This window comes from Artibeus jamaicensis, unplaced genomic scaffold, assembly GCF_021234435.1.
Source record: "Artibeus jamaicensis isolate MK-2021 breed Jamaican fruit bat unplaced genomic scaffold, CSHL_Jam_final contig_332, whole genome shotgun sequence".
In the NCBI taxonomy this organism is placed as follows: Eukaryota; Metazoa; Chordata; class Mammalia; order Chiroptera; family Phyllostomidae; genus Artibeus; species Artibeus jamaicensis.
The window spans coordinates 5,491,391-5,519,188 of NW_026521788.1; the positions used below are offsets into that span (position 1 = coordinate 5,491,391).

Genomic DNA, 27,798 nt, shown 5'->3' on the forward strand with positions numbered 1-27,798 from the left:
GTGGGGGCTAACAGAATAGACACAGCTTTTCAAGTACTTTAGTAGGCTTCGAAAATAAGAGATCTCAAATTCATCTTGCCCATTTCAGTTTTACTTATGTTTCGAGGTTACAAGTTATTCTGGCTAATTAAGAAATGGGGAGAAAAGGTTTTGTACATCTTAATTTTTTAAATGTGAAGCACAAGCACACATTATTTTCCAAATACTTTCAAGGGCATTTTTCTAGAATCAGGTAAATGAGAGCAAGCAAGTGACCTACTTACAACAAAAATGCTGCAGGTTATAAGGATGGGAAGCCAAGTGCATCCTGGAAACCATAGCATCTGGTCTTGTTTTATGCTTCATCTATCAATCTGCTGTTACAGGAATTCAGAATTAATGTTTCAACTACAGTAGTGTTTCTTGTATTTTGGCTGATGAATTTTTATCTTTGTTATTCTTATCCACTCCCTCCCATCTCCTTTCCTATTAAAAATTATTTTTGAAGCAATTATTCTTTCATCTACTCCTTAAAACTTTTGCTAATAAGGCTATACTATAATAAGGTTAGATGGCTTCCCAAGCAATTCCCTGTTGTGATCAGTCCTGACTTTCCACAGATGGTATCATTTGAAAAGTATATTTTCAGTACTGTATTTAAGCAAAACAAACTAAATATTGTGGACTTAAAATAAATATCTAAGTTCTAGAAAATGTTTATTGATAGCATATACTGTAAAAAACATACAGTTGGCAGTAGGGCTTGAAAAAATTATGCAGCAATGTAAGATTTGAATTAGCACTATGCTGATAACACAAGAAAGTTACATATATGTTCATTTTTACATGCACTCACTTTAAGTTACATGTAAAGTTTAAAGACAAAAGCTTGAAAAGTAGATTTACAACAATATGTTCTTTAAACTTTGCCATTGTATCTTTTAACTCTGTGCTTTTATAGAATGGAACTATAATTCACCTTTCCAATCTTTTTACTCTGTTGAAATTTTAATTTTCCATTATTTTGGACTTAATTTCATTTTATTATTTCAATGGGAGCTTCCAGCATTTAATCTTGCTCTTTCTCAGCGCTTTCGTGGCTTCAGGTACAGCTTCATGTTCTTGCTTTACTTTTTTCTTCTTCCCATTCTATTTAACTTGTTGAAATAGTAATTAAGATTATTCTTTTCTGATGAAATATTTTTAAAAGAACCAAGGTTACCGAGTACATATTGTACTGGCATAATTACCGCTATAGAATTTTACCTATTTGTTGAAGTTCTGCTTTTTGTAAATCACTGTCAAGTGAATAATTTCTAATGAGTAATGAATAGGGTCCCAAAATTTCAGATTTGCTTTTCCTTCCAAGTAGATTTTATTTCAAATCTCATCATGAGGCTTCCTTGCTTTCATTTCCAGATGTATCCTACCCAGCTGGCTTGATGGTTCCACTGACCAGATAGGGTTTGGGGCCTGAGTCAACAGAGATTCCAGTAAAAATACATCTGAAATGATTGCTGATTGGGGTAGGATTTGTCAAAGTGTGGTCCAAAACTGTCTTTATCTAAATCACCTCAGATGCTTATTCAAAATGCATCTGAGGTAAAAACCTAGAGCAGTTAAATGGGAAACTCTAGGTGGAGACTTAGAATCTGCATGTTGCCAAGTTGTCCAAGTCTGTGTAGACCCACAGTGGTATTTGAAAACTCCTAAATTTAAGGAATCCTTTCCCCTTCAGGGTCCAGTGCGTTAAATGACATTGGCTATAGAGTAAACTAGCACAAAGGAGAATTTAGTTCTACGGGCTGGGGGGAGAGGGAAACCTACCATAAACTCTTTTAGGTGGCATTGGTTAAAAATATAATACTTATTTTTAATATCTCGGTTCTAACAATCACAGAGGGAAGGCCCAAAAGTCTACAAAAAACCTATTGTTAAAATTTCCTGATTAATATTACACACAATGAATTATTTATTAAGCCCCTACTGTGAGCCAAATATGGTGTTTTGTGCTGCCAGGGATTATATAAAGCTATCCTGGGATGAAAAGCATATGTTCACTCTGCTCTATTCTAAAAGAACCTACTTGATTTAGTGATTGCTAGAATTGAATATGAATGGTATATGGAAAGGCAGTAATTTGATGTTTTAGGGTTCAGACATTGGAGGTTTCCTAAGGATTTGCTAAATGAAAATTTGGTTCAAAAGGTATAGATAGGTGTTTGGTTTATAGTCAAGCCACTGGGAAAGGAATGAGCAGCAGCATTTATTTGGATTCTTTATGGTCAGTGTTGATTACTTTATCCAACAATTGCCTTTCCTGTGCAATCACACCCCAGTACTGAGCAGATGAATTGAGACTAGACGCAACCGGACTGGGAATTCCACCTCATTCCAGAACTCATTTAGGATGTTTCTAGTAGGTTTGCCTGAGATCTTTTCTGTTTTAGCATTGAAAGTCCTATGTTCCAGAAACCCCTGTAATATTAGACAAACTGGGAAGTGTGGTCACCGAGGTCCTTAGAACAAAGCAGGTGAGGTTCCTAGTTGACCTAGTTTCACTCAGTGAATGATGAAAATCCACTACCACCTTGAATTTCTCAGCTCAGTTTCCTTACTAGATTACCCTAGCAGGCCACACAACATAATGTATTTTTCCTTCAGGGATTTCTGCCTTTAGCTCTGTCAAGACATATTGCCACAAGCATCCCATGCAATGACTCAGATTGAGGATAATCCCAGAGACCCAGGAGAGAGTAGCTTCCAAGATTTCTAAAATGGCCTTACAGGTGGCTTGTGTTTTTTTGTAAACATTGTGCCCGTCTCATAACCACCCTGTTTTTCTCAAAGTTGTATCTTCATCTCTAAGTAATCAGTCTGAAATATTATATTATGAATATAGAAACACGTATAGACAAAAAGGCCTGTTTGTAAAACATGAACCACTTACAATCCCATTCTGATTCTTGTCAGTGACTCCAATCAGTTTTTAAACATTCACATATCCCTTTCATCCCATCTTTACCCTTTAAAACCTTATGATTTTGTTATTTCACGGTCTTACCTTTTTCACCTAGATTTTAATATTTAACTGGTATTAAATTACTATCTCAAAGAGAATATGTAAAGTGTAGGGTTTCAATTAGATCTAGGTGGCGATGAAATTTTGCCCCTTACTAGGTGTATAAATGTAAGAAAGTTTACCTAAGTTTTAAAATGTGCCCATCTATAAAAAAGAAGAAAATAAAGGCTATTTTGGAGGATTGTTTTTTTTAAAGGAATGTAGATTATGGATGCGAAGCATATTGCCTAACACCTAATACTAACATTCAATAAACTGTAGCTATTACTCTCACAACAGTATCATAAGCTTGCCACAGCAGCACTCACTGTATCCAACGATCAGGTTGCCGAATTTTAGCCATCAAAGTTGATGCCTAAAGCCGAGAGGCCAAAGCTGCCTTTTCTAGAAGGAGGATAGAGGAGGAACTCTCATCACTTATGTTTCACGGCCTCTATCTGAAGAAGTGATGGTTCTTTTATCTGCGGACTGTGTCTAATGTCGTTTCGCCCCCTGGCAGTGTGTTCAGGAGGTGCTGGCTTTCAAATTTGCTCCCTTGGGACTTCTTGTGTCACGTCTCTCATTCTAGAAAGGGGAAGGGGTAAAGAAAAAGGGAAGTCACCGAAATGCAAAACCTGTCACCAGATGCCTTATTTTGTTCCGACTACCAGGCCTGCTTGGGTGGGCTGCACAAACGTTTCTCTACGAGATTTTCAGGCGCTACTCCCAGGTGTTTGTCAGCGCCGATACGGGGGTGGAGGATAAGTAAGCTCACCCTCGATACTGAAAGGCAGGTGGTGAGGGTTGGCCATGCGTGGTAGAGCTTTTGGCCGAGGGACAGAACAGCAGCGTGACGGTTTGCATGAGGGGTAGAAGAAGGAACAGCGGGAGCATGGCTGAACCAGGACTCAGAGAACTTCTTTGCGGGGGACACAGAACACTTCTTTGCACTCTCAAGAAGGTTCCCCTACTTGTCAGTGTTGCGCTGCTTGCCCATGAGCAGGGCAGGGACTTTGTGCGACAAGCGCCTTCCCCAATTCCGTACCTGAAACTCAATAACTAAACTGAGAGCCTTGGCGAATGCTGCGGGCAGAGGCACCAGCTTCGCGGAAAACCTCAGCCCAGCAGATAGCAGCTCTAGCAGTTGGTGCCCAGCCTGGCTCCGGCCCAATTCCGGAACCAGTTCTGAAGTACGGAACGTACCCTTCCTTTACTTGCCCACGAAACGGGTTGCGCATGCTCGGTGCGAGGGGGCGGGCCGCAGCCCGGGCCGGAAGCGTTCTCTCGCAGGCGGTGTTTCCTTCCTGTGTGGTACTAGTTAAGGGCTCCTGCAGCCGCTGCATTAGCACGGAGGTGAGTAGCGGGTTCCCGCCGGGCCTCGTGGGAGGGACGCGGGGTCCTGCTGAGATTCTTTAGGCACCGGCTTTGAACTGAGGAGCTCAGCGGGAAAGGTTACCTTTCCTTCCTCCCATGTGCCACCTCAGTGCCGCCCCCAGCTTCCCCCAACCCTTGGTATTTAGCGGATTAACCTCCAAGGGCGTCCCAGGCCTCCCCTTGGCTTCCCGCCTGGCCTAGGCCCTTAGGTCTCTGTTAGCGATGTTTTCAAGAATTATATTGTTTCCTACAGGGAATCTCTGTAGGCAGCGGGGTTACTGCTTGAGCTTGGGGTCGTCCAGGGCGACCACAGAACCGGGGTCCTAGGCAAAGGCGGCCGGAATGAACCGGGTCTTACTGTTGCACTGACACCGCTACCACCTAGTGCAAAAGCAGAGGTGGTTTTTAAGGCCTGGGCACACTTTCGCAGAGGATGATGTTAATTACGGCATGTCCTTTATGTGAAGGTTGGCAGTCTTTTAAACTATGTCTTTTAGACATAGTCTGTGTTTATAGGACCTTGATATCAGCGAACTGGGACTTTGAGGTTGAGAAAAACTTTGTAAAACACTGCAGTGATACAGGAGAGAAACACTATAGTGTGAACACTATACTCTCAGCTCTTAACCTCTCAGTGAGTTGCTCATTGACATAGTATTTCGATTTCAAAGTTTCCTACCCTGAAATGGAGAACTCTTAAAAATGAAACTACCTGGTGTCATGTTTTCCTAAGAAATAACTGGGTTTCAGTGTTCTGTGATATTTCGTAGTTGTGTACAGCACCATCTATGTTTATGTACGTAAATGTGTGCATTTTGTTGATCCTAATGTTTATACAAGGTTGAGATACATTCCCTACTGTGTGCGCATGCAGCTTTTTTCGTATATTCTGCTGTAATGGTGTTGTTACTGTAATGACCTTACATTGGAGGCATATCAGTGTCATGAATGGTAGATGAGTGTACCATAAAGTATATACAGTTACAGCCTACAAGTAGAAGTTTCAGTTTCATTTCAGGATTTTTAGGTCATTTTAAAAGGTGGCCATATTTTAGAAGTGGCCATAAGTCTAGACTACTGTATTACATATAATAATTCAATTATTGGATATACATAGTTAACCAAGGTTTTGTATCTTGATATTTTACAGGATTAAAATTGTTACTATCTGGATGACAGATGTACAGATAACAACCCAAGTTGTTCATGTAGTTCGTTCGAACATCCAGTAGATGGCAGTTTTGCCACTACCAAATCAAACTTTAAATGAAAACCTTTTTTTGAAATTCAGATTGTCTCTAGTTTTCACACATTGTTAGGTTAAAACCCTTATTTTTCCCTATTGGTTTATGTTCATTAATGAATAACGGCCCCACATAATGAAACCATGTATTCCAACTGCATTTTCAAATTTATACTTGGGATAGAGACTAGGGAAGTCAACTTTTCACATCCTGTAAGTAGAATATTGTTGACCTATTTTTAGGAATTCTTCTGATGAAAGAAAGCACACTTTGATTTGTTAGATGAGAGATTTTAATTAGATGGCTTCTCTTTAGCTCCATTAAAAAATACAATTAATATAATAACCAGATTGTGCATTCCTTGAGTAAAGTAATTGTATCTTAGCCATTATTGTATATCCAGTATATAGTAGGCAATACATATACAAGTTTGATAAGTGTTTTATCGTATGAGTTAAATCACTTAAGGCCAATGTTTCTTCCCCCAAAATGAAGGCTTTCAATTATTTATTTAAGTTGAAATTAGTCAACTGTAATTGAAAAATTAAAAATGACTTAAAAATTTAAAACTCCAAAATGGTATATCTTTCCATTAAGAAATTAAATAATGTTCTATTGTAAAGTGAATGGATTCTAGTAACGGAGAAGTAAAGTCAATGAAACCCTTGACTTGTCTTTGGGAATTGTTCGAAAGTCTGGCAGCAATTGTTTTGGTGGAATTGAATGTGAGGTTTTTCTGCAGTTGCAATTTATCTGTTGAACAAGTAATTATTAAATAGCTTTTTTATATGTGACAATTATAAAAATGGGTAAGATATAAATTCTGTTTATAAGGACTTAAACTCTAGTTCAGTAGAATCAATATCACGTAAGTTCAAAAATAAGGCCAAATGAATAATATAGAAGATTAATGTGATCTGAAAGCCTTCATAGAGCATGTTAAGTTTTGAAGTTTGGGTTATATTTGACTAACCCCTAGATAAATGGGGAGAAATGGCCTGTCCAGGATACCAGGCAAATATGCTAGAGGGAAAATACATGGGGGCATTTTCAGGTCCTAGTGACATCAGCTATTGAGAATTCCTATTGAGAAGCGATGAGAACTAAAGTGCTTAAGTCACTCTTTCGGGCTGGATTAGAGTAGTCTTGAATGGTTGGGGTACCTGTAAATAAAAGGAAATATTTGGGGTCTTTTGGGGGGTGGTGGGGAGGAGTTTGTATTCTTGAATGGAGGGGAGGTGTCTGAAAGGAATTTCAAACTTGTTGGCACTATTTTAGCGGGAAGCGCATGAAGAGGATCTTTAATTGGATAGTGGTAGTGAGAAGGGAAATAAATTCAGAGCTAGGAAAACCATAGTTATTAACCCGCGCAGTTCCTAGTTTTTACCTGTTGCTGAGCCATTTGTATAAAATTCTGATTTATTCCTTTTCAGGTGAGTGCAAAATATATACTGTGTTTTTTTTTCCTTGTCACATAACACTGAGCACTTGCCTGTGCTAGGAGAGTATAAAGCATTATTTGAAGCTGAGATCTCATTTCCCAAAATACGATAGTTACATTGTCCCCAATGTATCAAGCTTATTCTTCTGGGTAGTCATTGCTTTTGATAGGGTTATGCATGCCTGCTGTAAGCCTAGCTGTGACTGATGTAGCTGCTCAGAGATAAATGTAAAAAGTAGGCACATTGCCTTCTTTGTCCTTTCTCCATTGGATGTGTGCTATATTTTTGTGGTTCAGAAATGTGTGAAGATTCTGGACAGATGTAGCTGGGTTTTTGGAAACAAGTATGGCTCAAAAAAATTGATGTCACCTGTTAAGGAAATGAATGTTTAAATTTAAGCAGGCTTTGAACACCTTTAAAAGTAAGTATGAGGAAATAGTTCACAATTTGAATTTCACTTAAAATTATCTGCTTTACATTATATTTAATAAAAGAAATTTTTACCTTCACATTAGTAAAAGTATTTCATTGTTGTGCTACCTTTCTTCGCTTAGGTTAGTGTTATAGTCAGTATTTTTCTAGGCTCTAACATAGTTATTTTAAAGTGGTTCGAAGATCTTTTTCAAATAGAATTATTCTCTACTTAAATTATATGAGCTTTTAGGAAAGTTCATTAAAAACTCGAATAAATTCAGTTTCTAATCTGTTTCTTCAGTTTCTAAGGGGAGCTTAAAATGTGCTTGTTTACCTAACATTTAAAAATCCATTTTTTCTAAAAATACTTTTTTAAGGTAGGTGATATTGAATTTGACTAGTAGTTTTTGTTGCTTAATTTAAGGTACTTATCAGCTTCCCGATTTTAATGACTAGATATTAACCAGTGACATTTCTGTTTGTTTTTTAAGGGTACTGTCAAGATGGTACATGCTGAAGCCTTTTCTCGTCCATTGAGTCGGAATGAAGTTGTTGGGTTGATTTTCCGTTTGACAATATTTGGTGCTGTTACATACTTTACAATCAAATGGATGGTAGATGCAATTGATCCAACCAGAAAGCAAAAAGTAGAAGCTCAGAAACAGGTATGATTAAAGTATTTGAGGATCATTTTTCTTGTAGCTAGCAAGTGTTTTTCCATAAAACTAAGGATATAGTAGAATTATAAGTTAATGAGAAGTTCTGTAAGATTAACATTAAAATGTTATGTCATATTTAATTTCATTTCCCAAGTCCTTTTTGGTATATCAGCAACTTGGAAGAGATAATTATGAAGAATGAAAATACTAGATTATTGGGTTGTGAACACTTTCATTAGATTATTTTGTCAGCTATTTGTTACCTAAAGGAATCTAGGTAAAACTTTTGAACAACTTAAACTAAGTTTATTTTTAGTAAGTACATTTTGCTTTGTATGACATATAAAATGTGCATAATACAAGCTGTCAGTCTTAGAAATTATACTAATGTCCAATTAAGGAATTGCTAAAAAAAATGTTATTGTTAATACAAGTTGTAATTTTATTTTTCAGCTACTGCCTCTTGTGATATTTTCCTCATTAGGATGATTCATTTGTTTCGGTTTTTATTTTTCTTTGAAAAACCAAAGCCTTCAAGGAGTCTTTCAAATTTCTCTTGCTATTTGAAGGCAAGATGTTTTATTCATGGATTTTTAGATTTCTTTTGTGACTTTTGACTGATGCATTCAAAAAACCCTTATTAAGCGCCTACAAATACTTGGTGCCAGAATAGAAGATGAATAAATCTTGTTCTTTCAAAAGCTGTAGGCTGTCCTGGCTGGTGTGGTGCAGTGGATTGAGTGCCAGTCTGCGAATCAAAGGGTTGCCAGTTGGATTCCCAGCCAGGGCACATGCCTGGGTTGCAGGCCAGGTCCCCAGTAGGAGCTGCACGAGAGGCAACCACACACTGATGTTTCTCTCCCACCTTTTCTCCCTCCCTTCCCCCTCTCTAAAAATGAATAAATAAAATCTTAAAAAAAAAAAAAAAGCTGTAGGCTGGTGTGAGAAATTGGGATGTAAAGAAATGAGCTCTTTGCCATTCTACCCATAGCTCTTAAATCAATGAAAACTGTAGTCTCATAAATACTGCTTGCTGTATGTATGTCTGAAAACCAGTTTGGACAGTGGTGAGTTTATTCCCTGGTTTCAATTATAAAATAATAAACTTGGGGTGTATCATATCAGTCAATTCATAATTCTCTAGGAGTCTTACCAGTATAGTTTTTTTAAAAAATGATTTTGAGTATATCCACATGTCAGCATAAGTACAGCTTCCCCTCTACCCCAACCTAAATCGTGAAGGTCAATTAAAGTCTGAGGTCAAACTATTGATAATATAGATAGATAGATAGATAGATTGATTGATTTTAGAGAGAGATTGGAAGAGAGAGAAACATCGGTTTGTTCCATTTATTTATACATTTATTGGCTGATTCTTATATATGCATTTTTAAAAGCTTTGTATCAGTGATTACCTGTCTACACTGACATTGGAGTACTGTAGCTGTAACCTCAGTAAAAAGGTTTTTAACCTACATTTAATTAGTTCATCTCTCTCCCTTTATTCTTCATCCATTAATGCCATCTCTAACTTTCTAAAATTATTCTTCGAAAAGAACAACTAATTTTAGTAATCTTGTAGAACATGAATGAAATGAGTGTTTGTTTTATTTTGTACCTTTTCTCCACTTCCTCTTTCCCCAGCTTAGGCAAAAATATTAGTTCACTGCTTCCTCCCACTTCTTAATTTTTTTAGTTATACTTCCTGTGGAGAAAAAAGAAATAGCATGGAAGGGTAAAAAATACTACAAAACAGTTAAAAGGTGTGTATGCAGTAAAATGTAAGTTTCCCTCCTACCTCCGACTCCCCTCATAAGCCAGTTCATTTTTCCTCTGTAAATCACCTACTTGGGGAGGCCTACTTAAAAACTAAGAAAATGCTGGTAACTAGAAAATGTAATTGTCATTAAGCCATGGGTGATAAACCAGCACATGAACATAAGCCATTTTTAGAATAATCCGATCATAATTTTGTTTTTCTAGTTAAAACACTTTAGAAATAGAGGCTCAGTTAAATGTGTTGAAGCCAGGCAATTGGATAACTTATTCTTGGAAAAGACTTTGGTAGTAGTATGGTGTTTTGGGGTGCTTTTCATTTATTTTTTAAACCATGTTCTGTTCTCCCAGATGAGGAATATTATTAGCATTTCAGCTGAATGTCAGCTTTGAAGTTAGACAAATTAGGGTTTGAGCTCTGGTAATGCCAGTTTCTAGCTGTAGAGGCTTGGAGTTTTCATTTCTTTGGCCCTTAAGCTCCTCATCTGAGAAATGAGAATAATAATAGCTATTCTCAGGGTGGTTTAACAGATTAATTATAAAATACCCAGCCCAGTACCAGGCATATGGTGGATGCTCAATAAACGTTAATTTTTTTCTCCATGTTATTAATGCAACCTGAAGACATTGTTAAATGGGACTGCTGTTATGGGGAAAAAGGTACTGAGTAAACTTGACTAGGACAATTTCTATTTCTGTAGGGTAAAAAGCATAGTTGATCATTTTTTTTTTTAAGGAAACCCCAGATAAGGGCTGTTGCTATTAAAAGCAAGAGGTAACTTTGGCTTGGAGAAAACTTTTGAGGCCAGCTACCTAATGGGGAGGGAGGCAGGTTTTTTCAACTTGGCACTAATGCCATTTGGGGCCAGATAACTGGGTAGGGTGCGATGGGGGCAGGCGATCCCGTGCCTTCTAGAATGTTTAGCAGCATCCCTGTCTCCGTTGACTTAGATAGATGCCAGTAGCACTCTTCCCCTCACCCAAATTGTCACAACCAAAAGTGTTTCAAGACTTTGCCAAATGTCCCCTTGGGTGCAAAATTACACCCATTTGAGAACCTAAAAAGGAACACATGTGGGATGGCTTCACATTTATAGAATCATAATGAAAAAGAAGAGTTAATGTTATTACAGATACTAAAATAGGACACTTTTCATAGCTGACACATAAAAGATTTAAAGGCAGTGAAAGAGAAGATATTTACAAGAAAGAGATAAAAGGACCTGGGTCAAGCAACTTTATCCATTGAGTAATTTTATAGGGGCATGGCTAGATAGGAATAATGATGTGGGTCATAGCACTTTTAAAAAATGTTGTTATTACTAGGATATGGTCCATACATTTATCCTAGTCTTCTAACCAGTCCGTAACTGTAATGCTGTGTGATTTTAATTTCCTTTTAGAGCAATAATATATTCCTCTGACAAACAGCAAGATCTTATATAATCACAAGTATTTTAGGAAAAGGTAACAAAAATTTAAGTAAATACATGATTTAGCAGGGCACTTTCATTTCCAAAAATACTCACCTATTTGAAATTTGAATGTTATTTATAGATCATTAAAGACTCTCTCGCGGTCATAAACTTCCTTCATATAACTGGGGAAACCAAAGTAACACGTGGGGTGGTTAGAGTATGGGCTTGAGTATTGGATTGCCTGAGTTTGCTTATTGTCTCTGTCATTGGCTCACTTTAATGCTTTTAAACTAACGCATTACTTAATCTGGGCTAAACTTGGGTTCCTTTTTCCATCATGGGAAATATGTGCCTATCTCATAGGCTCATTCTGAGAATTCAGTGAGTTAATCTATTTTTAGTATTTTGACATAATATTTGACATACCCAGTAAATATCATTATTATGCTTATTTTAATTGAAAGCTTTGCTGCATTGATAGAACTCATAAGTGTCAGATTAGTTTTGCTCAGCTTTAAAAATATATATAAGTATACTTCTCATTCAGAATCATTTTTATTATATCTGAAGGAATTGACTTTAACTGAAAGTGACAGCATCTCAGAACAACTTGAGAGTAGATAGATAGGAACACTTGTCCATTTCTTGATATCCTTAATCCGTAGTCTTATATCTTGAGATTTAATCTATGCTTGTATGATTCTTCTATTGTTAAAGAAAAATCAATTTGGACCTTAGAATCTCATTGAAGCAATGTGAGGCCCTGTATATATCTTCAATCATGTTCCTATTTTCTCATTTCTCCTCATTTCCCAGGAGCTGGTTTAAACTGCCCTTGTTCTGTGGAGTAGACCCTCAAATTTTTCTTTACCTAAGGATTTAGAATGGGAAAGAAGGAAATCAAAAGGCCTAGGGTATTCTGGGGAAATTCTTGTATGTTTGTTCATTGCTTTTTAGGTTTCATAGATGCCTATTTTGAAATGCCAATATCTCAATATCAAATTAAAGAAGGTTGTTTTTATCTTTCTAGGCGGAGAAATTAATGAAGCAAATTGGTGTGAAAAATGTGAAGCTTTCAGAATATGAAATGAGCATTGCTGCTCATCTCGTAGACCCTCTTAACATGCATGTATGTATCTTTAATCTCATTTAAGGTTTTTTCTCTAGAATTTTGTGCCAGTGGTCTTGCAGGCCATAACCAGGTTTGATTATTCTCTAGGAATCACAGCACTCAGGATAATGGTACTCATGGATATGATTGATTGATTGTTGGTTGATTTTTAATAGTTTATTTTTATTGTATTTTTTCCATTGCCATTTAATCCCTGTATACCGTCTTCCACTTCCACGTCCCCCACCCCAGATATGATTCATTACAGCAAAAGGATACCAGGCAAAATCAGCAAGGAAGGAAGGTCATGGGATAAAGTGGTAAAGTCTGAAGGAAATCAGGCACAAGCTTCCAAGAATCTTTTTCCAGTGAAGTCACACAGGATGCGCTTGATTCCTCCAGCAACAAGTTTTAAGAATAATGTAAAATGTTCTCCACCAGGGAAGCTCATTAGAGACTTTATTCCCAGGGCTTTTGTTGGTATTGGTCATGTAGACTTTGTTTATATAACATCTACCAAAATTCTGACAGAAAACAAGTATCTGCCCAGACTATGTAGTTTGCACAGTTGAGGCACACACAGTGAGCTGTTCTTACAGGGAAGATGAGAGCCCTTCTAAAACCTAAGTTCCCACACTCCAGCCAAGGGCTTGCCTTGTAACTGGGCTTTCTGAGGATGGTAGTCTCAGTCCTGTTATGTTAACTTAATTCTGTGCACATTCATTTAGTTGAACTTGTGCTTTTCTATATTTACCTTTGTGACATATAAAATGTATTGCTGTAAGTCATATGAATATTTGATTTGGAGTTTAATTCTAGATTTTCATAATGAGCCATGGTAGGCAACACAAGATTCTAAATCCTGGTTGTCCATTCATGGCCTTGGCAAATTATTTCTTCTTTGAGTCTTAGTTCCCTCATGTATAATCCAGTAGAATATCTGCTGTGTCTACTTGAAAGGGGTTATTCCAAGGATCAGACTAGTGTAATTTATAAACTCTAAAATCCTATTTGAATATTTTATGAGAAGAGGAATAAATTTTGTAACAAGAAGTATAAATGAAATACAGTAATATCATATTCCCAAAAGTAGAAAAAAAATCTACAATGTCTGTTATTATCTGTACGCACAAAGATAAATACCCTCAGAATTAATCCACCATTTAAATTTGATTTATACATTTACAGTGGTACCTTTTTGAGGCCTTACTGATGTTCACTTTTGAATAAAATGTACTGACAGATTTAGTTTTTTGTAAGAGCTACAGTGAAAGTAGGTGATAATGTTTTTGGATTTGGCTGCAGTTTTTCACTTTTTTTTTAAGTTGTAAAGAAAGTAAATTTGTTGTAAGTACTACTTCTGCCTGGCTCCACATTCAGTCCATTGCTTAGCCACATTAGAGTTACGTTGACTTTTTTTTTAAGGTCTTTTCAGTTATTTTTCAAAAAAAATTTTTATAAGGTTGAATCAGAAAGCTTTAAAATACACAAGCTGGGTCTATTTTGAAAGTGTTCATCCCCTATTTATTATTTATAAAGACAAGTTTACTTTTGATTCAGAAATCCAGTTTGGTGGGTATAGACTTTTTTTCTAAAATCCATTTCTGTTATGTTTGACAGCCTCATTTAGGAATTAGGCATACTTCCGGTGATCTCTTCCCGATCACCAGTGCTGAATTAATTGAGCCAGTTTTCTGTCTTCTTGGCAGGGTACCGTACTTCCTCCTCTTAGATGGAGTGAATTCGGCTTAAGTCCCTGAAGAGTTTTGAATGTCAGACCTAGTGCTTTTTTTTTTTTAAGTTGTTTTTTTTTTTAAAATCTTTAGAGGGTAAGGGAAAGAGAGAGGGAAAGAAATATCAATGTATGGGTTCAGAGGCCTGCGCTCAATCCACTGAGCTGCATCAGCCAGGGCTTTTTTTGTTAAATACTAGATAATTGACTATTAAATTTTTTTTCCGTGTCATGGTAGTTTAATTTCGTTACTGCTATTAAAAGTTTTTATTCACATTGTTATGACCTTAATCTTTTATTATTTATATCTAATTATATTAAATTTTGCCATTTTAGGGGGATTTTTTAACTTTAGCGAGTGTACATCACCTGTAAAATTCATGTTGCCCTTTTACCAGGTTACTTGGAGTGATATAGCTGGCTTAGATGATGTCATTACAGATCTGAAGGACACAGTCATTTTACCTATCAAAAAGAAGCATTTATTTGAAAATTCCAGGCTTCTGCAGCCTCCAAAAGGTAACGTGAAAGTTTATATTTGCTACAGCATTAAAAATCTTGGAAACATCAAAACTTCCTGTCATTATCCAATTGATGGTTTTGAAGTTAGATTTTCAAGAGAATGCCAAGATCCAGTAAACTTTTATAAATAATAATAGTTGTGATATAATTGCTCATGCTTCAGCTCCCCAAATTTAGATTTTTTCCCCTATAGTTACATTGTAAAATAATCCCATTCTTTTAAACTCTTCTATTACTTCCAAGTAAATGCAAATTGGGGAAGTCAAGGTAAAAAAATATTCAAAGTCACCAGATGGGATTTTTTTGTTGGTTTTGTTTTCAAGATAAGACTTTTTTAAAATTTAAGTTGGTTGGAGTGACATTGGTTGATAAGATTATGGAGGTTTCAAGGGTGCCATAAGACTTTTTGTTATTTTACAATTTTAGTGATTTTTTCCCCTCTCCTAATGATTTCCACTTAATTATTTTTAGTGCAGTGATTTATTTTAACAGTAAATACTGAACTACAAATGAGCTAGAAATTAAATACACCTTATTTTTAAGGGAATTTTTTTCTTGTTCCTAGTTAGTAATCACTTTGAAAACCTTAGAACTCAAAAATTGAAAGAGCTTATAACTTCACCCCTAAATGTAGTATTTTGATTCTTGTTCACTCAAATAGTAATCATGTTTAAACCTTGTTAAAAGTGTCTTAAATGAAGCTTAAATGATACTTGACAGTGAGATGGAGGTATGTAACCATGGCTTTCAGATACCAATGCTATTGTGTAGCTTATTTATTTTCACCTAGTTGAAGTTTCTCTTTATTGGGTGCCAAAACTATACAAGTTTGATTTATGTTGATAATCAAGACTGAACTCAAATTATTAGGAATGAGAATTTTTCAAAAAATAGAGTTTTTAGAAGTATCAAAATAGCACTTTGTGTAAGTTATGGTTGCTTATCATCTTATTTTGCAGCTGTATCAAAAAGTGCATTCATTTATATTTCAGTGGTAATTGAAGCTGATACCTATACATTTTAATGAAGTAAATAATTTTTGTTTCCAGTAAATAGAGGATGACAAATTATCACCAAAAATATAATGTTCTTTTCATTAACTAAAACAACAAAGTTGTTTATTAGGTATTTTTATTTCCTGAAGCAACAAAGCTGCTTTTATTCCCCCTAACAAAAAGCATTTAGTTTATGGGATTTTTTTCCCCTGGAAAAAATATCTAGTGGTTTATCTAAGCCTAGATTAAAAGGCTAAGGTAATTACTTACTTAGTTTCACAATATTAGCAAATTTAGGCCAGACAAGTGCTTTTTATATGTTGTTAGAGAAAGCTCCTTTTCTTATCAGCAATGTTTTAATCTAGGTAATTGGGTGATTTCACCAGTTGGACTTGGTTTAAAGCCCCAGTCAAGCACAGCAAAATTTCAAAATTATGAAAAGATACTTCAGCAGTTTTGTGTAAATCTGCTGCTTATTTGAAAGCATTATCCAAAATTAGAGATGGTTCCTATGTGTATTTTAAATTTTTTAAAGTTTACACAAGTATCTCTGGATTATATAATCTAAAGTTTTACTATTTGAGTTTTTCAGCATTGCATTTTTGGAAAATAAATTTTTTTAATGACAGACAAAAGTTTGAAAAATCATTGATTGTTTTGACCTATAATATAAATAGAACATTAGTATACTAAAGCAGAGTATAACATTAGTTGGGTACCACACTTTGTACTACACCTGTTTCTGGACTAGAAACAGGTTACCTACGTTAGTTTAGAGTCATTGCTTTATTTCCAAGTTTGTTATCTTTAGACAGTTCATTGCTAGCTATGCTGAAAATGATCACTGTGTAACAGACTACAAAATAATAATTTTAGAGTTGAACTGTAAAATTGATCACTCTGCTCCAACTTTGCCTTTTGTGATCTTATTATGATCTTGAGGAGATCTTATTATGATCTCTTACCAAGATTATAATAAGATCACAAAAAGGCAAAGTTGGAGCGGAGCAGTCACACCAGTAATCAGTTATAAGAGCATATATTAATGGTTGCATAAAAATGTAACGCTTATCCAAACATTTAAAATTTTACAACAGTTAAAATTCCATTTGAATACTTGATGGCTCTCTTTATAAACTCTGAATTCAGTAATTATTATTTTTCCACATAACTTTTATGTTTGTGAATCTCATCATATTTCATGTTTTAATACATTCTTAAAAATGTAGAAAACCTAAAAGAATTTTTTGAAAAATTGATTTTCTGAGATCATAAATGTCTATAGTAATTTCCCCCTTCTCAAATACCTTATATTAAAGTAAGTTTAATTTTTACAAGCTATTTTTCTATCACTTGGACAAATTTTTAATTTAAAACTTGAAAGTCAATAAAGTAGTCCAGAAAAGAAAGGTAATATATTTATTGGTATTAAGGATTACCTCAAATTTGGATCCATTTGTCCCAATATGTCTTTTCTTTCTCATCCTAAATTGTTCATTTGCATGCAGTACTTATGAAATAAAGCCCTTAACTTAAACCGTCCATCTTAAAAATGGATTAGAATTTTTAAGTGTCTCTACAGCACAAAATAATAAACACATTTTTATTTTGTTGGGAATGGTTCTAAAAGAATCAGACTAAACTCAAAAAACTAGTTAAAAGGTTGCGAAATTACTGCTAAATGCCTCATATTCATTTGCAGAGCCACTCATTTATCACCCTTCATAAATATAAACACTGGAGTCCACTTCCACAAAAGGTATAGAAAGGGTGCCACTTTCCATATAATAATACTGCTAGACTCACTGATAAGGTGTCAGATGAGATAATGTCAGATGAGATAAGGTGCTCCTCACGTGCACTTTATCTATCTCAGCTAGACTATGAAATTCAGAAGCTGTCACTGCATACTGAATTAGTAAATAACTACTTGATTAATAACACTGATTATAATGCCTGAAGAGAAATAACTGGAAACACTTAATCCTGCTAAGAAGTACCAAAGCTAAACTATTAGGAATAAACATTCAAAGTGATAAATGAATACTGTGAAACAAATATAAGAGTACTGCATAAATTAATGAAGTGATGGTATAGCTGCACAATCAAAATATGAGGGTTGTTGCATCAATAGTTAGTTCTAAAACCCTGAGATTCAGGTAATGTGTAAATAAAAGTTTGCTAGTAGAATTGCATTCTGTATTAAATTGTGATCAGAATGGTAAATGTGATAATTCCAAGCTTCTGCAGTCATTCTGTTTTCAGCTTTGAATTAAATGGCATTAGACTGCTAATCTATGTTGTTCGAATGAGATATCCAAAAGAAGAGTTATCAATAGATGCTTCAAATTATAACTGCCTTAATGAATGACATTTTTAGCACTTAGCTAAATGAATTTAATTAAAAATAGCAAAGACTGCTTGAAAATATACACATGTATTGGTAAAGGTTATAGATTTAAATTTTAAAATAAACTTTTAAAAGTTTGCTTGAAAATATTAAACTTAGTTGAAACAAAGAATTCTTATGAAGAGCACTAGAAAATTCTTTGTGTCTGAGGAAAAGTTTGAACATTTTGAAGTGCTTAATCTGAAAAAAAATTGTTAGGTTCATGGAAACAAGCTCAAGTTTATCATTTTTTGTTTTTAAGAAATGAAAATTTAAGGGGGATTTTATATAATATTTATTTTCCTTCTATCATATTGTATATTTATTTATATTACATAGGAATATTTGGATACCTTCAGACCCTCTTCATCTTACCCTAGCATGCTGTAAATATATTATCATTCTTTAAGTGCTACTAGATGAGAAAAGCTAAAAAGCTGAATTAAGCAAATATTTAAAGAAGTGTGCAGGTTACAATTTGCATCAGGCCTGTCAATAGCTGATCTGTAGACAAGGCCATAATTTTATTGTTTTATTAGCTTGGAAAAATGCTACCTCATTTTATTTGAAAAGCAGTTGATGATTCCCAAAATGCTCGACACCAACCTGTGTGAGTATCTTAAATTGCACTTAGAGCAAACTGATGTCAGTGGAGACTATAGATTAATAATACAGTTTTATTCCTTGGGAATTAAAACAGGAGTGACTGGTCATTTCTGTTTCTTTAAGAAGATGTTATTATCTGTTTGGAAAAAGGCACATGGCCTTTTGAATGAAACTTTCTCTGAGCAGTAGCAAAACAGTGCTCGCTACAATCTGTTTTGAAGTTGATTTTCTCTGGGCTGTTGTTAGTGCAAGAGTGCTCTGTTAGCTTGTGAAGATAGAGGGTGTTAGATGTTTTTATTTGTCAACTGTTGGTCGAGTGTTGTGAGTTTGGATGTCAAGGTGATTGCCTCTAACATCCTGAACAGTACCTTTTCATGAAGGCAGAAGGCATAAGGTGCTGTAATCCCCAAAACTTGTCATCACAGACACTGAATGTAGAATATGGCTCATTCTTTTTCTACTATTAAAAAAGATTTAATGAAAACAAGTGAATATTGGGGAAAAGTTTAATATGGGCAGATTAATGTTATGTTGATTATCACATAACTAAATCGAATTTTTGTTCTTTTAAAGGGAATAACAAAATAACATGTTAATTTCCAGGCGTTCTTCTCTATGGGCCTCCAGGCTGTGGTAAAACGTTGATTGCCAAGGCTACGGCCAAAGAAGCAGGCTGTCGGTTTATTAACCTTCAGCCTTCAACACTGACAGATAAGTGGTATGGAGAATCCCAGAAATTAGCTGCTGCGGTTTTTTCCCTTGCCATCAAGCTGCAGCCTTCCATCATCTTTATAGACGAAATAGGTATGCTGTGTTTTCTACGGGAATATTTTAAAACACCATTTTTAAGGGTGACATTTAGATGACTGGGTGGAGTTTAAAAATTTTTTTGCCCAAATTAATAAAAGAGATAACCACCATCCTGATATGCTATGTGTCATTTCTGTGGTGCTGAATGAGTCTGTTCATTATCCTGCTTGATAGTTTGTTCTCTCTTTTCCCTCTTACAAACAGAAAGCACAAAACATCCATTTACATGTTTCCTCATGCACATATGTGTCCAGGGTAGACACCTGGGAGTTGAACCGTTAGCCTCAGTGGGACTACCAGCTGTTCATGTGGTTGTACTTGTTTTCACTTAGATTACTCTGTAGTTTGTATCCCTAGATACTTTCTAAAATTGTTTTTTCAGACATTATTATTTGTCAATTTAAATAGCATGAATTATTGCATCTTTTTAATTTGGGTTTTACTGCTTACTATTAAATTTGGGTGTTTTTTAACATGTTGATTGGTTATTTGTGTCTTTGCCTGTAAATTGTCATTTTTGGGGGGATGATTTTTCTTGGAAATTCTTTGTTGATATTCATTATAATTGCCAGTATTTTCTTGACTGCCTTATTTTTTCACTTTTATGATAACTTCTTTTACAGAGATATAAATTTTAAAGTAGGCCTTGGCTGGTATGGTTCAGTTGGTTGGAACATCATCCAATGGACTAAAAGCTTACAGGTTTGATTCCCAGTCAGGGCACATAACCAGGTTGTGGGTTGGGTTCCTGGGTCAGGGTGCTGTATGAGAAGGCAACTAGTTTGTATTTTTCTCTCTCTACCTCCCTCTCTCTCTCTCTCTCTCTCTCTCTCTCTCGTCTGTCAAAGCAATGAGAAGCCCTGACTTATGTGGGATTGCCCCACACAACCAAAAGGTAACAACCTTGGTTCACTTACAGGCCAGGTCCCCATTAGGGTGCCTGCAAGACATGGCCAATCCATGTTTCTCTCCCTCTCTTTCTCCCTCCTTTCCCCTCTCTCTAAAAATAAATAAAAATGAAATCTTTAAAAAGTAAATAAATAAAAGAAATGAAAAATGTGCTCAAGTGGGGATTTAAAAAAATGAATGTTGTTACGTTTATAAGTTTTTTTCCTTTATAATTTATACTTGTGTGTGGTTTCCAAATCCCTACACTGTCCCCATAAATATTCTCCTTTAAAAAAATACATAGCCTGAAGTAGGAATCTAATTTCATTCTTTTCTGTATCAACTTACAATATAGACCATCTTTTCTTTTTTAAAAATATATTTAATTAATTATGCTATTACAGTTGTCCAATTTCCCCCCTTCACTCCCCTCCACCCTGCACACCTCCTCCCACCCACATTCCCCCCCTTAGCTCATGTTCATGTGTCACAAGTTCTTTATCTTCTACATTTTCCACACTACTCTTGCCCTCCCCCTATCTATTTTCTACCTACTGCCTATGCTACTTATTCTCTGTTACCTTTTCCCCATCTCTCCTCCTCCCACTTCCCTGTTGCTAACCCTTCATGTGATCTCCATTTCTATGGTTCTGTTCTTGTTCTAGTTGTCTGCTTAGTTTGTTTCTGTTTTTGTTTAGGTGTGGCTGTTAATAACTGTGAGTTTGCTGTCCTTTCACTGTTCATATTTTTTTAACTTCTTTTTCTTAGGTAAAAGATGTCCCTTTAACATTTCATATGATAAGGGCTTGGTGATGATGAACTCCTTTACTTGACCTTATCTGGGAAGCACTTTATCTGCCCTTCCATTCTAAATGAAAGTTTTGCTGGATAAAGCAATATTGGTTGTAGGTCTTTGGATTTCATGACTTGGAATACCTCTTTCCAGCCCCTTCTTGCCTGGAAGGTCTCTTTTGAGAAATCAGCTGACAGTCTGATGGAAACTCCTCTGTACGTGACTGTCCCCTTATCTCTTGCTGCTTCTAGGATTCTCTCCTTCACTTTAATCTTGGCTAATGCAATTATGATGTGCTTGGTGTGTTCCTCTTTGGGTCCACCTTCTTTGAGACTCTATGAGTTTCCTGGACTTTCTGGAAGTCTATTTCTTTTGCCAGATTGGGGAAGTTCTCCTTTATTATTTGTTCAGATAAGTTTTCCACTTGTTGCTGTTCCTCTTCCCCTTCTGGTACCCCTATAATTCAGATGTTGGAATGTTTAAAGATGTCCTGGAGGTTCCTAAGCCTCTCCTCATTTTTTGAATTCTTGTTTCTTCCTTCTTTTCTGTTTGGTAGTTTCTTTCTTCCTTCTAGTCCACTCCATTGATTTGAGTCCCAGTTTTCTTCCTATCACTATTGGTTCCCTGTGCATTTTCCTTTATTTCACTTAGTGTAGCCTTCATTTTTTTCATCTAATTTGTGACCAAAATCAACCAATTCTGTGAGCATCCTGATCACCAGTGCTTTGAACTGTGCATCTGATAGGTTGGCTATCTCTTGGTGGCTTAAAAGTATTGGCTCTGGGGCTTTGATCTCTTCTTCCGTTTGAGCCATTTTTTTGGTGGGGGGAGGGTCCTGGTCACGCCTGTTATGTAGTGAGGGGCGGAGCCTTAGGTGTTCAACAGGGTGGGGAAAACACCCCCACCCAGGCTGGGTTGTGACACTGTATGTGGGGGCAGGGTCAGAGAGGGAATAATGGTGCTTACTCTGCTCTCTCTTGGATTTTGGTTCCCTCTGCCACTTTCCACAAGCAAATTGGGCCCTTCTGGTGCTGGTTCCCAGGTGTGTGGGCTTGTGTACATTCTAGGACCCTGTGTGTCTCTCCAATGAAATCTCCTGTGAAGCTGGGAGTCTCTCCCGGCACCTCAACCCCCACACGTGTTTTCAGTCGGTTTTTAGGCTTTATTTCAGTCACTGGGGCCCAGGGTTGCTTGGTCTGTCTCGTTACCTGTTTCCACCTAGTTTACTTGCACGCGAATGTATGACCATAGTCAGTCAGCCACCTTGTACCCTCACTGGGTTTGCTCATTGCCACGCCATGCCTGGGGTCTGCTAACAGCCACCTGTGCGCCTGGGTCCGCCAACCAGCCACCACTTTTTCCTGCCACGACCCCTCTCTGCCAGCTGCCAGCTCTATCCCTCTTACCGGTCTGGATGAATGGTTGTTGGACTTCCATACGGTTTGATTTTCTGTCAGTTCCGGGGGGGTGTTGTTTGTTTCTAAATTTTTGTTGTCCTTAATTTTGGTCGTGCGAGAAGGCACTGTGTGTCTACCTATGCCTCCATCTTGGCTGGATGTCCATCTTTTCATGTATTTAATGACTTTATTATTGGACTTTTTTTGTATTTTATAGATCACCAATATTTTTGTTCTGTTCCTGGTATAATAAGTTACGTATAAAATAAAACCTGTAATAATTAAAGTTATAGCTTTGAGTTTAATTATACTGTTAAAATACACTACGCTGTATAGAAATACAGAGAAAGATCTAGATAATATAGTACTTTGATTACTTGTGTGTGTTTTGTATTTTTCTCATCAGTGTATTCCAGTTATTTTGGGGTTTTGGTGTACATTTTGCACAAAAGAGCATGTTGCTGGGTTTTTTAAATTTTTAATCTAAGGCTCTTTAACTGGGAGATATGATCAGTTTGTCTTCATTTTGATAGCTGACATATTTAGATTTATTTTTACTACATTACTATGTGCTTTTTATTTACCAATCTAGTGGACTGGTTTGCTTTCTTCATTCCCCTTTCCCTGCTGCAGGTTTAAAAGTTACATATTTATTTTCTTTTAGTGAAATATTTAGCATACCTACTTGTCTTAAAAGTCTAGGCTAATCGTTTCTACCTTCCTCCCAAATAATACAAGGGCCTTAGAATTCAAGTGTTCTCATCTCTTGATGTTGTTGACCTCTGTTCATCTCTTACATGTTGTTGTTAACTAACATTTTTTCTTATGCTCTCCATATTTATTATTATTTTTATATTGGCATTGCTTGTTTAGAGACCCATCTTTGCCAGGTTTTTGCTCTCTATTGCTTCTTGCACCTGCCTTTTCTGTGGATTTATTTTTCTTCTTACATAAGTCTGTTGAAGTTCTTCAGCAAAGATCATGCATCCTGTCTTTCTGTAAACAGTCTGTCAATTCTGCTATCACTATTTAATGATAGAGAATTATTTTCTTGTAGCATTTTGCAGCTGTAAGTTTATGATCTTCCAATCTTTCTGGTTGCTTTTGAGAATTCTGTTTATAGTCTAGTATTTCTTTGTAAGTAATCTGTCTTTTCTCTTCATTGCTATTAGGTTTTGTTCTTGTTCTGCTCTTTGTGGTTTATGTAGGTCTGTATTTATCATTACTCTTTTAAGATTTACTGTGGTTTTTAATTTGAGAACGTGTGACTTCAGTTAGTTCTGGAAACTTCTCAACTACTATCTATATCTTTGCATGTTGCAAGGCTTTTGTTTTATATAAACTATATTCTTCAACTGTACTTAATTTTGAGTCATTTTCATAGTTTTATCATCTAGTTCTCTTCATATTTCATCAGTTCTAAAACATACAGTTTTCTACAATTAATATCCCTGGAATTGGGATAGCATGGTAAAATTTAATAGGGGGAGTTTTTTCTTTTGCATCATAATTTAATTGGCAGCATTTTAATTTTTTGTCGGTATGTAAAATAACTTAAAAATCAATTTTTGAGTGAGTTGTAAAAAGCAAATCTTTGCTTGGTTGTGTTTAATATCACAACCATTCGGTTTGCATACTGTTGATTATATCTAAATTTCAGATATGGTTCGTATCAAATTTATCTTTGTGCACTGTAGCTTGCTCTTTTGTTAGAATTTCATTCCTTTTTATGTCTTCAAAACTTTAATGATTTTATTTATTTATTTTTAGAGAGAGAAGACAGGGAGTAAGAGAGGGAGAGAAACCTCAACGTGCGGTTGTCTCTCACACACCCCACGAGGTACCCGGCCCACAACCTAGGCATGTGACCCTTTGATTCACAGGCCGGCACCCAGTCCACTGAGCCACACCAACCAGGGCTGTCTTCAAAATTTTAAACATACTGTACTATTTTGTATAGTTTTTTTGGATTGTACTTTTGTCAGAAATTCTAATTCTCCTTTATATTGTTAGCTGTTTTTTATAGTAATTTGTTTTCTTGTGTCATTTCTAACATTAGATGGCTTATGGCCTGTTTTTATTTGAGAATTCTGTGTTGCCTAAGGAGACCCAGAATGGTTTTTCTGTCATCCGCATAGATCCTCTGGGGTCTGATTACTCAGGACTAATTTCTATGATAACTTCTGAATTTGGGTTTTCCTAGACTGAATGGCAGTGCAGACTTAGATTTCAAGTTTGTTAGAGACCCCTGCATGTCCCCAGGGCCTCATCCAGGAAGACAAGCCAAGTCTTTTTAACTCTCTGTAGTGGTGAGCAGAATTTTTTTCTTTTTCTTTTTCTTTTTTTTTCTTTTAAAAGAATTACCAATTTTTAGAGAGAGAGGTAGAGTGGGAGAGAGAAATTGAGAGAAGCATCGATACAAGAGAGAAATAGAGATCGGTTGCCTCTCATGAGGACCCTGTCAGGGGTGCTGAACCCACATGTGCCTCGATCAGGAATCGCACCCGTGACTTTTTGCTTTATGGGACAATGCCCATCCAACTGAGCCACAGCAGTCAGGGCCAGAATTCTTTTTTCTTGACTGTACTTCCTGCGACTGTACACCTTGGCTTTAGCATGGGTATTAACTCCAAAGCAGAACCTTGTGGTGCTACGCATGCGTATCTATTGTCTACACAGGCACACACACATAGACAATGGCATGATTTTTTTTTGAGATTGTATGACTCTTATTTCACTTCCCTTTTCCCTTGAACTCTGAAGTTTTTCTTTGCTTTCTTGCAGTATCACATTTTGTAATATTTTGTAACTTGTTTCAATTATTAGACTTTATATCTTTAGAACAGGTTTAAATTTACAGAAAAATTGAGCAGAATGTCTAGGGAGTTCCAATATACTACCCCCACAGTTTTTGCCCTACTATTAATACTCTGCATTAGTGAGATACTTTTTGCCATTAATGAATTAGTACTGATTCATTATTAATGACTAAAGTCTATAGTTTATATTAAGTATTGTTATTTGTGTTGTACTGTTCTGTGGGCTTTGACAAATGCATTATGTTATGTGTCTATCAACATAGTATCATCCAGAATAGTTTCACCACCCTAAAAATTCTGTGCTCCACCTATTCATTCTTCCTTCACTTCCTCCTAAACTCTTGTAGCCACTGATCTTTTTACTGTCTATAGTTTTCCCTTTTACAGAATGTTACATAGTTGAAATCATGCTGTCTTTCTGACCAGCCTCTTTCTCTTAGCAATATGCACTTAAGGTTCGTCCATATGTTTTCGTAGCTTGGTGGCTTATTTTATGGCTAAATAATATTCCATTATATGGTTGTACCACAATTTATCTATTCACCTGTTGAAGGACATCTTGGTTGCTTCCGTTTGGGGTGATTATGAGTAAAACTAATAACAACAACATGCAGGTTTTGTGTGGACGAAAGTTTTCAACTCAGTTGGATAAACCTAGCACAATTGCTGGATTTTGTGGTAAAACTATATTTAGCTTTGTAACAAACTGCCAAAGCTGTCTTCCAGTATGGCTATACCATTTTGCAGTTCCACCAGAAAAAAATAAGAGGTATTATTGCTCTGCATCCTCTTTAGGATTTTATTGGGTTTTATTGTCAGTTTTTTGGATTTTAGCTATCCTAATAAGTTCATAGTGGTGTCGTATTGTTATTTTAATTTGTAGTTCCATAATGATGTATGTTGAACACCTTTTCATACCCTTATTTGCCATCTGTATCTCCTTTGGTGAGATCAGGTCTTCTGAGGGGTGCTTTTTCTATTGTCGAATTATAAGAGTTTTTTGTATGTTTTGGTTACAAGTCCTTTATCAAACATGTGTTTTTGTTAAATAGTTTTCCCCTGTCTTGCCTTGCTTTTTCTCTAAACAATATCTTTCCCAGGGAAGCATTTTTAATTTTAATAGACTCTAACGTAACCAATTTGTCTTCGATGGATTGTGCTTTTGGTGTTATATGTAAAAACTCATCATCATACCCTAGGTCACCAATTTTTTTTCTATTTATAATTTTGTCTAAAACTCTATAGTTTTGTGTTTTACATTGGTCTCTGTGGTCCATTTTGAGTGAAGGTGTATGTCTAGAACTTTTTTGTTTGCATATGGGTGGATGTCCAGTTGTTCCAGCAGCATTCATTAGATATACATTACATTTCTACAAAAATACTTTATTCAACTTTTAAAATAGTGTTTACATATGTCTCTCTCCGTCTTTTTCAACATTCCGAGTCCTTATATTTAAGTATGTCTCTTGGAAGCAGCACACAAAGGTGGTTAAGTAGGCAGTTGAACTTAAACAATTTATCTTTAGAAATTAAGCAATTTTAAAATGATTAAATTTTTTTTTTGATGAGGTGGTTTGATACATAGTCCAACAATGGACAGATTTTACAAAATTAGAACTGTGTAAGAACATCCAGGTTATATGTTTGGCATTGCAAGACTATCATGTCATGGTAATGTGTTTTTTATTTTTTTTAAAGCTTGGACCTAGAACATTACAAAGTATTGGGTTCCACTTCAAGTTCTAGTTCTCATTGGCTGAAATGTGAAAGTTACTTAGAAATGCCAGAAATTTCAAGGGATATAAGTCAAAACATTTGAAATAGGGATTGTATTAGAAAATCTAGTGTTTATCTCTACCATCCTTTGATTCTTAGTATGTACCACTTTTGAGTTTTTTCATTGTAGGAGGAAAATGTTTCCATACTTCCTAAAAGCATTTCGTGTTTATTGTAGATAATTTTGAAGGCAAAATAACCCAAAACAGGACATTAAAGTTCCTAAGTCTATCACTGAGCAATAATCAAAATTAATTTGCTTTTTTTTACCGTGTGTAAATTATATACATGCATGCTGTCTTCTATGTTTTAAACCATTTTTTTGTTCTACAATTTTCCACTTAATAGTGTTTTGACATATTCTAGTGTCATTTTATTTATTACCAGGGAAAGTGTGAGGAAAATAATCTGACCCCATAATTAAGAGCACAAAGAATTCAGATAATCCGAAAAGTTAGGGCCAGAGCGCATGGATTTTCCTCCAAGGTGTTACTTGGTCCTTCTCTAACTTCTCAGTACCAGAATCTTTACTTCTATTACACATATTGGCATAAATGTATTTTTAGGAAAGAAATGAAGATTGTGAATTGAGG

General features: G+C 35.8%; 1 protein-coding gene across 1 annotated transcript in view; it reads left to right on the top strand.

Annotated features, from left to right (window-relative positions):
• The first annotated feature begins 4,292 nt into the window (after positions 1-4,292).
• The window catches only part of ATAD1 (ATPase family AAA domain containing 1), a 43,009-nt gene continuing 19,503 nt past the window's right edge, over positions 4,293-27,798 (top strand). The window contains exons 1-5 of the mRNA XM_053663910.1: positions 4,293-4,393; positions 8,006-8,179; positions 12,398-12,496; positions 14,609-14,729; positions 19,326-19,526. Of these exons, the coding sequence (XP_053519885.1) occupies positions 8,018-8,179; positions 12,398-12,496; positions 14,609-14,729; positions 19,326-19,526 (583 nt within the window). The 5' untranslated portion in view covers positions 4,293-4,393; positions 8,006-8,017. The remainder of the gene's footprint in view (positions 4,394-8,005; positions 8,180-12,397; positions 12,497-14,608; positions 14,730-19,325; positions 19,527-27,798) is intronic.